Consider the following 15,054-nt stretch of genomic DNA (forward strand, 5'->3'; position numbering starts at 1 on the left):
CTCCCAAGGTGCTGGGATTACAGGCGTGAGCCACCGCGCCTGGCCTATTTTTACTTTTTTTTTGAGACAAAGTCTTGCTCTGTTGTGCACGCTGGGGTGCAGTGGTGCGCTCTCGGCTCACTGCAACCTCTGCCTCCTGGGTTCAAGCAATTCTCTCCCTCAGCCTCCCAAGTAGCTGGGATTACAGGTGCCCGCCACCATGCCCGACTAATTTTTTTGTATTTTTAGTAGAGATGGGGTTTCACCATCTTGGCCAGGCTGGTCTTGAACTCCTGACCTTGTGATTCACCCACCTCAGCCTCCCAAAGTGCTGGGACTACAGGCATGAGCCACTGTGTGGCCTTTTTTTTTTTTTTTGCTTTTTTAAAGGGGCAGGGTCTTGCTCTGTCACCCGGGTTGGTGTGCAGTGGCGTGGTCATAGCTCACTGTAGTCTTAAACTCCAGGATCCAAACAACCCTCTCGCCTCAGCCTCTCAAGTAGCTGGACCTACAGATACACACCACCACATCTGACTCATTTTTTTGTAGAGACGGGATCTTGTTTTGTTGTCTAGATTGGTCTCCAACTCTTGCGCCCAAGCAATCCTCCCACCTTAGGCTTCCCAAAGTGCTGGGATTATAGGTGTGAGCCACTGTGCCCGACCAGGAACATTCTATGTTTTATTAAAAGGCATATTTACTCTTGTAGGTGAGGGAAGGCCGACTTAAGGAGATTAGCCACATATTCCTGAAGAAAGATTTGGTTGTTAACTGGATTTCCAGGATTTAATGATGTACTTATTTTTCCTTCTTCAACCAAATTAAACATATATGCAAGAATTGATGCATGCATTGTTAAACCTGTTGATAAGAAGAAAATTATTAACTCCAAAATGTAATATAACCGTAGACCTTAGTGTTTTTTTTTTTTTTTTTTTGAGATGGAGTCTCGCTCTGTCACCCAGGCTGGAGTGCAGTAATACAATCTTAGTTCACTGCAACCTCTGCCTCCCGGATCCAAGCCATTCTCCTGCCTCAGCCTCCTGAGTAGGTGGGATTGCAATCGCACGCCACCATGCCCGGCTAATTTTTTTTATAGACGGTTTCACCATGGTGGCCAGGCTGTTCTCGGACTCCTGACCTCATGATCTCCCCACCTCGACCTCCCAAAGTGCTGGGATTACAGGCATGAGCCATCGTGCCCGGCCGGCACTTAACATTTAAATCTTAAATGTATTGAATTCTTACCAGCAGTATGTGAAGTGTCTGTCACAACAGAAAAGATATGCTGGAGAATATCACAAAAATAAGTTTGATAAAAACTTTGAGCTGCAGCTTCTTCTTGTGCAACATTTTGTAAGAGTGTAAAAAGTATCTGTAAGCCTAAAAGACATAGAATACCAATGGAAAGTTACTACAGACTGACAGCACTCATGATAGTATTTAGCTCTTATCAAAGTATTCTGAATCTAACCCTATTCTCCCTTTTTTTGGGGATGATGACTAATAATTACTTACTTAAGGTTTCTAAAATTGATAATGGAGTACAACCATATCCAATGCTGGCTTACTTATAAATTATAATCTATATGTGAGAGCTAAACTATAAAGATGTAAAGGCATAAAGATCATATAATGGACTTTGGGGACTTGTGGGGAAGGGTGGGAGGGGGTGAGGGATAAGACTACACATAAGGTAGAGTTCATACTGCTCGGGTGATGGGTGCACCAAAATCTTAGAAATCACCATTAAAGAATTTATTCATGTAATCACCTATTGCCCCAAAACTATTGAAATAAAACAACTTGTGAATATTAAAAAAAAAAAAAGCCTATGGAGAAAAATTATAATCTAAGTTACGACCATTACCACCCTTTCACCATTTCTGAAAGCTCAGCTGATTCTGTATGAACTTCTTCAACATCACTACTCAGTAGAAGTTGGTATGACATAAACCAATTATTACTAGGCCCCTCTCCCATAACTCAATTCTGCCTATGGACTCACCTGGAGTGCAGTGGAACAGTTGATTAAACTGCTTATAGGATTTTCTCAGATGTTCATGTATGTAATTCATGCATTCAAAACTCTGAACAAGTAATACCTTCCTATGTACAATTATATAACTATCTGTATTTGTATTTTTGGATTGAAAGACAAATGAATAAAAGAACATCTTCTAAGTTTATTTACCCGTATCTGCGACATTCCTCATAGTATGTTTAAAGGCCCAAATGATGGAATCCAAAACAAGTTTAAACTGTGTAGGTGGAATAGCAAGGAATGCTGGGAAACAATGAGAATTGACAGCCTGAAGTAGTAAGAAAAAGTTCGTTCTGTGTTCAGGATATTCTTCAAAGTCCTAAAAATAAGTGGTGGAAACAAAATAATGTTTCAGTGTCTTCGCTGTGCTAGACAGGAGGGGAAAAGCAAGGCTTAATCCAGTAAAAATGTTTGGAGTTTTCAACAAACCACAGAAGATATAATGCCTCCTGAAAGGTAAACCCAAACAAAATACAATCCACCTCCCATGGAAAATCAAGCTGTTCCGTTATGCACGAGTTATCAAATTGAAAGAGAAAGCTATCCTTATTAATAGATAACTCATCAAAACCATTATTACCGTAACACTACTACTATCACTTTTGTTTTTAATTTGAAACCACCACTACAGATTACGAAAAAACTTAAGTTGCTGTGTGAATGTGTCCACTTACCATTTCTTTTATCTCTCGCTCTTTTTTTTTTTTTTTTTTTGGAGACAGAGTCTTGCTCTGTCGCCCAGGCTGGAGTGCAGTGGTGCAATTTCGGCTCACCGCAACATCCACCTCCTGGGTTCAAGCAATTCTCCTGCCTCAGCCTCCCGAGTAGCTAATTTTTGTTTTTTTAGTAGAGACGGGATTTCACCATGTTGATCAGGGTGGTCTTGAACTCCTGATCTCAGGTAATCCACCGGCCTCGGCCTCCCAACTGTTGGAATTACAGGCATGGGCCACCGCACCTGGCCATTTTTTTTTTTTTTTTTTTTTTGAGACGGAGTCTCGCTCTGTCGCCCAGGCTGGAGTGCAGTGGCCGGATCTCAGCTCACTGCAAGCTCCGCCTCCCAGGTTTATGCCATTCTCCTGCCTCAGCCTCCCGAGTAGCTGGGACTACATGCGCCTGCCACCTCGCCTGGCTAGTTTTTTGTATTTTTTTAGTAGAGACGGGGTTTCACTGTGTTAGCCAGGATGGTCTCAATCTCCTGACCTCGTGATCAGCCAGTCTCGGCCTACCCAAAGTGCTGGGACTACAGGCTTGAGCCACCGCGCTTGGCCCATTTTTGTATTTTTAATAGAGATGGGATTTTGCCATGTTGGCCAGGCTGGTCTTGAACTCCTGACCTCAGGTCATCTGCCTGCCTTGGCCTTCTGAAGTGCTGCGATGACAGGTGTTAGGCACCATGCCCAGCGTATTTTCTCTTGTTGATTAATACATTTTTCGGTTTCTTATAAGCATATACTACACTTTTATAATTGAATCATGCAGACTTACTTTCTCATTTATTCAAACAAATACATCTACGTTCATAAAAGGATGCCCCAACCTGCTATAAGGTTTCAATAAATGCTACATACCATGTGAATGTTAAAATCTATTTTCCACATTTACTTTTTACCAATCAAGATTCTGTGTAGTAAATTCTTCTTCTTTTTTAAGAAATGGTCTCACTCTGTTGCCCATGTTAGACTGCAGCAGCATGATCTAAGCGCACTGCCACATTGAACTCCCAGGCTCAAGTAACCCTCCCACTTCAGTCTCACTGTCGCTCAGCCACTTCAGTAGCTGGGACTACAGGCACATGCCACCATGACTGGTTAATTTTTTAACTTTTTGTAGAGATGAAGTCTCACTATATTGCCCAGGTTGGTTTCAAACTCCTGGGAAGTAAGTTCTTGAAAACCAAAAAAGTATTTCCCTAATATACAAGTATAAATATTTAAGCTCCATGGCATTAAAATTACGTTATATCCATAGATATACTTTAGCTTTCAAGAATTAAGGCTATCCGCCGGAATTTTCCCCTTACATAACTGAAATATTACACACCTTATTTATCATATTCAATGTGCATTCAAAAACAGCATCAAATATTTGAGGTATTTCAGCTGTTATATGTCCCCCTAACTTGTTGACAATTATGGCCATAGTACTAAGCACTTCTGGTTCTCTAGCAGCTGGGACATTTCTCTGATAATCAATGAGAACTGCATCCAACAGAGGGGGAACAAAATTTTCAGCTACCTGTTGAGGAGGGAAAAAAAAAAAGTTATGTTTTAAATTAGGTACATGGTGACTATTTTAAACAACAAGGTTATTCGTGTCTATAAGATGTAGCATGATCATCTACTGAAAATAGGAAAATCTCGTGTTTGTATTAGGTTTTCCTACGTTAAAATAGTTTTTAGCAAAAGAAAGCAGGAAATCACAATGGGTTGGGAAGTCTCATGGAAACAGTGTCATTCAAAACTTTTTTTTTGAGACAGTCTCACTGTCACTCAGACCAGAGTGCAGCGGCAAATCTCTGCTCACTGCAACCTCCACCTCCCAGGTTTAAGCAATTCTTGTGCCTCAGTCTCCTGAGTAGCTGGGACTACAGGTATAGCACCAGGCCAAGCTACAAAACTCTTACAATAAAGAAAGTGAGGCTCAAAATTCAATTGGTGGCTCCAAGTTAGTGTGGCATTCTATGTACTGTGTATGCAAGATTCTATATACTGTGTATGCAAGATGGCAGCAAGTGAGCCCTCAATAATGTCTTTTTTTTTTTTTTTAAGAGGGAGTCTCGCTCTGTCGCCCAGGCTGGAGTGCAGTGGTGCCATCTTAGGTCATTGCAAGCTCCACCTCCCGGGTTCATGCCATTTTCCTGCCTCAGCCTATCGAGTAGCTGGGACTACAGGCACCTGCCACCACGCCCAGCTAATTTTTTGTATTTTTAGTGGAGACAGGGTGTTTTACGAGGTTAGCCAGAGTGGTCTCCATCTCCTGACCTTATGATCTGCCCAACTCAGAATAATGTTTTAATCTAATGAATGCTAACTGTATTTTCACAAGCAGAAATAACATCAATCAATTACTCTCGGAAAATAAGAAAGATTATGGATTTCTATGATATTTTGGAAACTGAATATTGCCGTGTTGCCTAAACTGGACTTGAAGAGCTGGGGCGATTCTCTTGCCTCAGCCTCCCTAGTGGTTGGGATTACAGGTGCATGCTACGATGCCCAGTAGGTTTTCATGATTCTAAGTAAACTGAGTTATACTTAATGAGTAACTTCTTTTTTTTTTTTTTTGAGACGGAGTCTTGCTGTGTTGCCCAGGCTAGAGTGCAGTGGCGCAATCTCGGCTCACTGCAAGCTCCACCTCCCGGGTTTACGCCATTCTCCTGCCTCAGCCTCCCATGTAGGTGGGACTACAGGTGCCTGCCACCATACCCGGCTAATTTTTTGTATTTTTAGTAGAGAGAGGGTTTCACTGTGTTAGCCAGGATGGTCTCGATCTCCTGACCTCGTGATCCGCCCGTCTTGGCCTCCCAAAGTGCTGGGATTACAGGCGTGAGCCACCGCGCCCGGCCAGTAAATTCTTGTTCTTTTTTTTTTTTTTTTTTTTTTTTTTTGAGATGAAGTTTCGCATTTGTTGCCCAGACTGGAGTGCAATGGCGCGATCTAGGCTCACTGCCACTGCCTCCTGGGTTCAAGCGATTCTCCTGCCTCAGCCTCCTGACCTCAAGGGATCCACCCACCTCGGCCTCCCAAAATGCTGGGATTACGGGCATGAGCCACCACGACAAGCCAAGACAAGAAAAATAAATGTAATGTTTCATGTGAACAAATATCCCAAACTTTAACATTAATGTTACTTATAAAATATGATACCCCTTTGTATTATTCCCACTGTGCTCCTGACATGTGCCCAAGCTTCTTGTAAACTCCAAGCATCACAATTCCTTCAATACATCTTACATTCTGCTTTCAAATTTTAAATACAGTTCTGATCACATAATACACATGTTCAGAACCTTTCGATAACATTTAGGTTAGCCAACTTAAGTATTCCATCAGAATTATATTCAGAACAAGTTTACTGAAAAGTATTTCCTTAACAAGAAACAATACTGAAATTCCAAAATTATTAAAATAACTAGCACACTTGTTAAAGGAAAAAAAAAAAAAAAGCCACGATTCCAAGTAGTAGTAGTATCAGAATAGACTTTTTTGGAATCTCCCAAGGCTCAAGTGAATAAAAAGAATGAAACCGGCCGGGCGCGGTGGCTCAAGCCTGTAATCCCAGCACTTTGGGAGGCCGAGACGGGCGGATCACGAGGTCAGGAGATCGAGACCATACTGGCTAACACGGTGAAACCCCGTCTCTACTAAAAACTACAAAAAACTAGCCGGGCGAGGTGGCCGCACCTGTAATCCCAGCTACCCGGGAGGCTGAGGCAGGAGAATGGCGTGAACCTGGGAGGCGGAGCTTGCAGTGAGCTGAGATCCGGCCACTGCACTCCAGCCTGGGTGACAGAGCGAGACTCCGTCTCAAAAAAAAAAAAAAAAAAAAAAAAGAAAAAAAGAATGAAACCATACAGTTAACACCTAAAAGTAATTCACAATTTTACAAGTTGAGGCATACGCAGCTGGTTTTTATTACTGAAAATGATTTCCTTTTCTGCAAATCATTTAAGAAAAAGAAAGAGTGTAAAAAAGACTTTCAAGCCTTTAATCTGGGAAGCAATCACTTTGCCAAAGAGGTAAAGTAATGACAACTTTGTAGCTCTAGTAATTGCTCCAAAAATCAAGAGGAATGCAAAAACTGCACCCATACTCCATTAACTAAATCCTCCTGACCTATCTACGGAAACATAAAATGACCCAATTTTCTTTTTTTTGAGACGGAGTCTTGCTCTGTCGCCCGGTCTGGAGTGCAGTGGCCGGATCTCAGCTCACTGCAAGCTCCGCCTCCCGGGTTCACGCCATTCTCCTGCCTCAGCCTCCCGAGTAGCTGGGACCACAGGCGCCCGCCACCTCGCCCGGCTAGTTTTTTGTATTTTTAGTAGAGACGGGGTTTCACCGTGTTAGCCAGGATGGTCTCGATCTCCTGACCTCGTGATCCGCCCGTCTCGGCCTCCCAAAGTGCTGGGATTACAGGCTTGAGCCACCGCGCCCGGCCAACCCAATTTTCTTAGCTATCATGTTACAGATCACCACCCTTCGCTATTGATTAATAGCAGTTTCTTTTGAAGATGGAATACAGTATATTAACATTAAGGACTACAATAAATAAAATGCCATAAAATAACCACAAAGTTGATATGCTTTAAATTAGCAAAATGCACATAATAGAGTATAGCACATTCCATAAAACACAGCATCAACACTAAAAACCAAAAGCAAAGCATCTTCCACTTACCATCTGTGGATCATTCGATCGGCTCACCCAACCAGATATTAACTTTAAGGTTTCCCTTTTTACAGTACGCATACTTCTAATCAATGGTTGCTTTGTAACCATTTCACCTACAAAATAGAATCAAATGGAATCTAATTTTACCACTAAAATTATACAGCGGTACTCAGGTGTACATTAGATGCAATTCCATTTTACCATTAAAAAGTTTAAAGCCAAAACTACACAAGATTTATTGGGAAAATAAGCTTTAAGACTAATTTTAAAAGGGAAAGGTACACATAACTATTTTAAATATGTCTAGGGTCATCTGGGAAATGGGAGGTCTGATTTAAATCTGTGAAAAATGTCAAATGTTTGACTTGAGGCAGTAGAAGAGAAGTGTTTATACTGCATCGTATAAGAAATCAGAATCACCTACCATTAGCTTGGATAGCTGCAGAAATATTTTCACTGAGGCACTTGTATACATTAAGCATATCTAAATAAATTCTTCCAAGCTGAATTACAAAGGGGTGTCCAACAGCTTTGCAGGCTCTCACATTTGTCTTCAAAATGCTACCAAGCTGCTTGACTGTTTCAGGATCTTTCAGTATATCCACATTCTTGGAGGAAAAAAAGCAAATTCCATTTATCATGTAAGAATTATCCATATAATGGCCAGGTGAGGTGGCTCACACCTATAATCCCAGCACTTTGGGAGGCTGAGTCAGGCGCATCACCCTGAGGTCAGGAGTTCAAGACCAGCCTGACCAACATGGAGAAACCCTCTCTCTACTAAAAATACAAAATTAGCCAGGCATGGTGGCGCTTGTTTGTAATCCCAACTACTTGGAAGGCTGAGGCAGAGGCTGTAGTGAGCCAAGATCATGCCACTGCACTACAGCCTGGGTACCAAGAGTGAAACTCCGTCCCCCCCCCAAAAAAATTATCCACATAATTACTAAAACAAAAGCCATTACACTTCCCTTACCCTAAATCATATTTATAATCCCAAATGGTAAAAACGAACACAAAAGCCTTTTTGTCCATATCTACTTAAGAATGAAGTAAAATATTTTTTGAGACGGAGTCTCGTTTTTTCGCCCAGGCTGGAGTGCAGTGGCGTGATCTTGGCTCACTGCAAGTTCTGCCTCCTGGGTTTACGCCATTCTGTCTCAGCCTCCTGAGTACAGCTGGGACTTACAGGCGCCCGCTGTCACGCCCAGCTAATTTTTGTACTTTTAGTAGAGACGGAGTTTCACTGTGTTAGCCAGGATGGTCTGGAGCTCCTGAACTCGTGATCTGCCTGCCTCAGCCTCCCAAAGTGCTGGGATTACAGGCGTGAGCCACCGCGCCCGGCCCAGACTTTTTATTTTTTTGAGATGGAGTCTTGCTCTGTTGACTAGGCTAGAGTACAGTGGCTCAATCTCGGCTCACTGCAACCTCTGCCTCTTGGGTTCAAGTGATTCTCCTGCCTCAGCCTCCTGAGTAGCTGGGATTACAGGCATGTGCCACCAAGCCCGGCTAATTTCTGTATTTTTAGTAGAGATGGGGTTTCGCCATGCTGGCTAGGCTGATCTCGAACTTCTGGCCTCAGGTGATCTGCCCACTTCAGCCTCCCAAAGTGCCAGGATTACAGGCGTGAGCCACCATGCCTGGCCCAGATAATAAAATGTACAAAGCCACACATAAAAGCACTTACGGATCACACATACATGTTTAAAGGCTTGAATTCAATATATTTGTAAGGAACATAGTCTTCTTAAATCCCATGAAAACTTTAAGAAAAAGTAGAATACTTACTTTGGTTGCCTGCTGGATTATACTATCCCACACTTGATTAGGGAGTAACATGTACTTTTCTATCAAGTGTTCTTGTACTGTTTGATCTGTTTGTGCACCAATCATGTACCCCACAGCTTCATAAAACGTATGAACCTATTTTAAAAAGCAGACATTTTAACTTTTATGTTCTTATACACCCTAATAACGAAAACCACACACAAGCAATTCACAAAAATCTTGAAACTGATTTTGGCCCAGGTGCGGTGGATCACTCCTGTAATCCCAGTACTTTGAGAAGCTGAGACAGGCCAATCACTTGAGGTCAGGAGTTGCAGACCAGCCTGACCAACGTGGTGAAATACCATCTCTTCTACAAATACAAAGAAATCAGCCAGGCGTGGTGGCAAGTGCCTGTAATTCCAGTTACTTGGGAGGCTTGAATTGCTTGAACCTGGGAGGCAGAGGTTGCAGTGAGCCGAGATTATACCACAGCACTCCAACCTGAGTGACAGAGGTAGACTCCATCTCAAAACAAAACAAACAAACAGAACCCAAACCAGTCAGGCACGGTGGTGGCTTACGCCTGTAATCTCAGTACTTTGGGAGGCCGAGGCGGGCAGATCACAAGGTCAGGAGTTTGAGACCAGCCTGACCAACGTGGAGAAACCCCGTCTCTACTAAAAATGCAAAAGTCAGCTGGGCGTGGTGGCACGCACCTGTTCATCCCAGCCACTGAGGAGGAGAATCACTTAACCCCAGGAGGCTGCAGTGAGCAGAGACTGTGCCACTGCACTCCAGCCTGGACTCTATGATAGAGGGAGACTCCGTCACACACACACACACACACACACACACACACACACACCCCACCCCAAAAACAAAAACAAGAATCTGTCTCACTATGAAAATTTAATCAGGCCGGGCATCGTGGCTCACACATATAATTTTGGGAGGCTGAGGCTAGCGTATCGCTTGAAGCTAGGAGTTCAAGACAAGCCTGGGCAACTTGGCAAAACCCCACCTCTACCAAGGGGGGAGAAAAAGGCTAGCTGGATGTGAAGGCGGTGCATGCCTGTAGTCCCAGCTACCCATGAGGCTGAGGTGGGAGGATCACCTGAGCCTGGGAGTTCAAGGCTGCAGTGAGCCGTAATCGTGCCATTGCACTTGAGCCTGGGCAACAGAGTAATACCCTGTTGTCAAGGAAAAAAGAAAGTTGTTTTTTTTTTTTTTGAGGCGGAGTCTCGCTTTGTCGCCCGGACTGGAGTGCAGTGGCCGGATCTCAGCTCACTGCAAGCTCCGCCTCCCGGGTTCACGCCATTCTCCTGCCTCAGCCTCCCGAGTAGCTGGGACTACAGGCGCCCGCCACCTCGCCCGGCTAGTTTTTGTATTTTTAGTAGAGACGGGGTTTCACCGTGTTAGCCAGGATGGTCTCGATCTCCTGACCTCGTGATCCGCCCGTCTCGGCCTCCCAAAGTGCTGGGATTACAGGCTTGAGCCACCGCGCCCGGCCGGAAAAAAGAAAGTTTAATCAGAAACACTTCTATTGGATCCAACAGTTGCCTTCCTATTTCCACTGATACATATAGATACAGGTGTTACTTTCTAAAAATAACATATGCTCAGTGCTTAACATACCTGTTGAGGCTGAAGATCACAAATAATAGTGTTAATGTTGTTCAAAATTTCATCAATAAATGGCATCACTTCTCCAACCTGAACCTGAACGAAATGCCTGCGGCATTTTTGGGCTATTTTAATGAAAGTATCACAAGCCATGTCCTGGACTCCATCATGGGTCTCTAACAAGACAAAAACATTCATTTATTTTGTTCAATAAAAATAAAAACAAAATATAGTAAAGAAAGAGATTTACCATGCATGAATTCGAACAGCTTGTTAACTACAGTCTTCAAAAATTTCCAGTGAGCTCTCAAAAATCGTGGATATTGACCTACTATGTACATGATATTTGATGCAATAATAGCTTTATTATCTTTGCCTCTTTTCTGTTCACATAATCCTAATAGATCCTGTAAATAAGACAAATTGATATCATTTATTGTAACAACATAATACTTATTTAGCAATTCTAATTCATACCTATCCCTTGCATACCTTTATAACAGTAACAAGAAATCGTTTTTCATCCTCTTCATGCATTGCTCCACTAATGGAGCCTATTGCCCAACACAATGTATTCAAATTTTTCCATGACCACTCTGTACCATTCACTTGATTGTGAAGCTTCTCTGTCATTATTCTTTCTGTATCTACATAATCCAGATGAGTAAGATAAACTACAAAAAAAAATGGTTTCAAATGCAAATAATGAGCAAAGAGTTTTACCAATGAATAACAACACGTTTAGAAAATATTTAGAAACTACAGTACATTTTCTAAAATATATTTCCACCCCAGAATAAATGTATAAAGGTAAAGATTAACAGTATTTATTAACTTACCTAATGTTTCCCTCATATTCTTATACAAATTTATGGAATCTGTATCCTTCATGAATTCTCTCACAACTTCTCCTTGATCATTCTCTACAACCAATACTTCCTCTGGTTTAGCCATTCGACTAACCATTAATAAACGGACCTATATTCAACAATCAATCAATCAAGAAAAAATCATTAGATCATTGAAATCATTAGTGTAGAAGCTTAGTTAAAAACAAACAAAACCAAAAAAACCCAAAGGCCAGCCATGTGTAGGGATTCATGCCTATAATTCTAACTATTCTGGAGGCTTAGGCAGAAAGAATTGTTGTGGCCAGGAATTTGAGAGCAGCCTGAGCAACACAGCGACACCCAATCTCTAAAACAATAAAAATACTAGGACTTAAAGCACAACAGAAAAAACTATGTAGATATAAATAAAGTAAAACTAAAAAATTTAAAATTAGCTGGGGATGGTGGTGCATGCCTGCAACCAGTTACTTGGGATGCTGACGCAAGAGAATTGCTTCAGCCTAGGATTTCAAGATTGTAGTGAGCTATGACCATGCCACTGCACTCCAACCTGAGCCACAGAGCAAGACCCTGTCTCCAAAAGAAGAAAAATTTTTCACTGTGATTCTACAAAAATGGCTTTACAATTATTTAAGTGTGTATTAATGTGATTTTTTTATTTTTTTTGAGACGGAGTCTCGCTCTGTCACCCAGGCTGGAGTGCAATGGCCGGATCTCAGGTCACTGCAAGCTCTGCCTCCCGGGTTTACGCCATTCTCCTGCCTCAGCCTCCCGAGTAGCTGGGACTACAGGCTCCAGTCACCACCACGCCCGGCTAGTTTTTTGTATTTTTTAGTAGAGACGGGGTTTCACCATGTTAGCCAGGATGGTCTCGATCTCCTGACCTCATGATCCGCCCATCTGGGCCTCCCAAAGTGCTGGGATTATAGGCTTGAGCCACCGCGCCCGGCGTGATTTTTTTTTTTAAGCCAACTTTTGTTACAGGAGTTTCCTGTGTCTCATTTCTAGACTCTGGTTCAGTAGATTGGCAGGTGGTCAACAAATTTTGCCTAACAAAATCACAAGCAATGTTGATACTGAGAGAAGGACCACACTCTTGAGAACCAAGGTTCTAGACTCAACTCCTTTCATGTTCTAGTTTTCCATACTCATGGAGAAGTTGTTGGGTTCTCTTTTCGTAGCTAATTTAGATAGATTAGAAGTCTTTACATTCAGATCTCAAAACCACAGCAAGCAACAGGAAGAACACTCAACCAACCACTCTGTTACCTTGAATAACATGGGCAAATATAGCTGTCTCCTGGGAGGGACATCAAAATGTTGACTTCCAGATAGCAACGGAGAGGCAGATGTAGAGAATGGACTCTCTCTATAGAGTTCAGCAGCCAAATGATTCCAGTATTCAAGACAAATTTTAAAGATTTCAGTTTCTTCTACCTCAGATACCAACAACATATAATGAAGGGCCTACAGAGAAGACCAAAACTATTAAAATAATTCTTAAACATTACCAACTTCAAATTGCTTTTCACTTGTTACACCTTAAGGGAAAATAAAAATTCATGTTTTATTCATCACAACTCAGATTTCAATACTTATCAAACAGACAGTAAACTCTGGAGTAACTGCTTCTTCTGACACGCCCTAAAGCACTTCAAAAATCTCTCACATAGTTGTTGATCAATAAGTATTTTTATCATGTCTCCTAATGGAATGACATTTATTTAAAAGGCCTTAAGTGCCAATTGGCAAGTGGTATCAACAACACAAATGTACCATGACAGAGGAGAGAACAAACAAAATACTGAATATTCATACAATGAAAATATTACTCAGCCATGATAAAAAGTGAGGTATTGATACAGGTTACAACATGGAAGAACACTGAAAACACAATGCCAAATAAAAGAAACCAGACACAAACAGGTCACATGTATGATTCCCTTTATATGGTATAATCAGAATAGATACATCTACAGAGACAGAAACCAAAATAATGGTTGCCAGAAGTTGGGGAGAGAACAAAGGAGAAAGTGACTATTTTATAGGTAAAGGGTCACCTTTGGGTGATGAAAATGTTTTGGATCTAGGTATTAATGGTGCTATAACACTGTATATATACTAATACACCACTGAATTGTGTGTGTATATATATTTATGTTATATATATATATGTATATATATATTTTCTTCCTTCAGACATAATCTTGCTCTGTCACCCAGGCTGGAGTGCAGTACTGTGATCTTGGCTCACTGCAACCTCAGTCTCCTGGGCTCAAGCAATTCTCGTGCCTCAGCCTCCTGAGTAGCTGGGATTACAGGCACGTGACACCACGCTCAGCTAATTTTTTTGTATTTTTAATAGAGACGGAGTTTCACCATGTAGGCCAGGCTGGTCTCGAACTCCTGCCTCAAGTGATCCACCCGCCTCCGCCTCCCAAAGTGCTGGGATTACATGCTGAATTGTGTATCTTTAAATGAACAAATGTATGTTATTTGAATTAAAAGTGAAATTTTAAAATAAGGTCTTTGGAATTTTAACCTTATAAATGATATAATAATTAGTAATTTAATTTTGATTATAAATGTTTAGTCCTAGGCTTTATGGAGAACATAAAATCAGAAAACTGGGCTTATGACTGTAATTCGGAATTAAGAATATATATCATGCACAGGTCAAGTATTAAGTAATAAGAAATCTCAAAAGGTACATACATTTTAGAAAAAAGGCACTTTTAAGAGTTATTAGTAGGTAGAGCAGAATTTTAGGAGCAAAGGCTCCACACAGCTTACCTCCATAAGAGTTTCCCTGAGATTTAATCTTTTTTCTATAAGTTGATCATGTTCCTTAAGAAAGGTGCAGAGAAACAAACTGAGATTTTGAATGAAGTTCTGTTCATCATCTTTTCCATTTGAGTACGCAAGTCGAATATTGGTATTTAAAGGAAGCATCTGCAAATTTAAAAAGGGATACTCAGTTTGCATTTCATAAAACAACAAAAGATATTTATATTTTATTATTATTATTTTTGAGACCTTGTCTCACTCTGTCCAGACTAGAGTGCAGTAGTATGATCACAGCTCACTGCAGCCTCCACTTCCTAGGCTCAATCAGTCTCAGCGCCTCCCAAATAGCTGGAACCACAGGTATGTGCCATCACACCCAGCTAATTTTTAAAAAAGTTTTTGTAGAGACCGTATCTTGTTATGTTGTCCAGGCTGGTCTTGAACTCCTGGCTCAAGCAATCCTCCCAACTTAGCCTCCCAAAGTGCTGGGATTAAAGGTGTAAGCTACTGCACCCAGCCAACACTACTATTTTTTTTTTTTTTTTTTTTTTTTTTTTGAGGCGGAGTCTCGCTCTGTTGCCCGGACTGGAGTGCAGTGGCCGATCT

General features: G+C 41.6%; 1 protein-coding gene across 4 annotated transcripts in view; it reads right to left on the reverse strand.

The window, feature by feature from the left end:
- XPO1 (exportin 1) overlaps positions 1-15,054 on the reverse strand; it is a 64,280-nt gene that overhangs the window by 4,640 nt on the left and 44,586 nt on the right. For 3 of the 4 annotated variants that reach the window (XM_033239157.1, XM_033239158.1, XM_033239160.1), the window contains 13 exons: positions 14,455-14,613; positions 12,931-13,128; positions 11,650-11,788; positions 11,303-11,484; positions 11,061-11,217; positions 10,823-10,986; positions 9,206-9,340; positions 7,842-8,025; positions 7,424-7,530; positions 4,067-4,261; positions 2,174-2,342; positions 1,228-1,362; positions 681-840 (listed from right to left, as the gene is read on the reverse strand). In XM_033239157.1, the coding sequence (XP_033095048.1) occupies positions 681-840; positions 1,228-1,362; positions 2,174-2,342; positions 4,067-4,261; positions 7,424-7,530; positions 7,842-8,025; positions 9,206-9,340; positions 10,823-10,986; positions 11,061-11,217; positions 11,303-11,484; positions 11,650-11,788; positions 12,931-13,128; positions 14,455-14,613 (2,084 nt within the window). The remainder of the gene's footprint in view (positions 1-680; positions 841-1,227; positions 1,363-2,173; positions 2,343-4,066; positions 4,262-7,423; positions 7,531-7,841; positions 8,026-9,205; positions 9,341-10,822; positions 10,987-11,060; positions 11,218-11,302; positions 11,485-11,649; positions 11,789-12,930; positions 13,129-14,454; positions 14,614-15,054) is intronic. The other variant, XM_033239159.1, reaches the window with a different exon arrangement.

Source organism: Trachypithecus francoisi, unplaced genomic scaffold, assembly GCF_009764315.1.
Source record: "Trachypithecus francoisi isolate TF-2019V2 unplaced genomic scaffold, Tfra_2.0 Lachesis_group17, whole genome shotgun sequence".
NCBI classification, from domain to species: Eukaryota; Metazoa; Chordata; class Mammalia; order Primates; family Cercopithecidae; genus Trachypithecus; species Trachypithecus francoisi.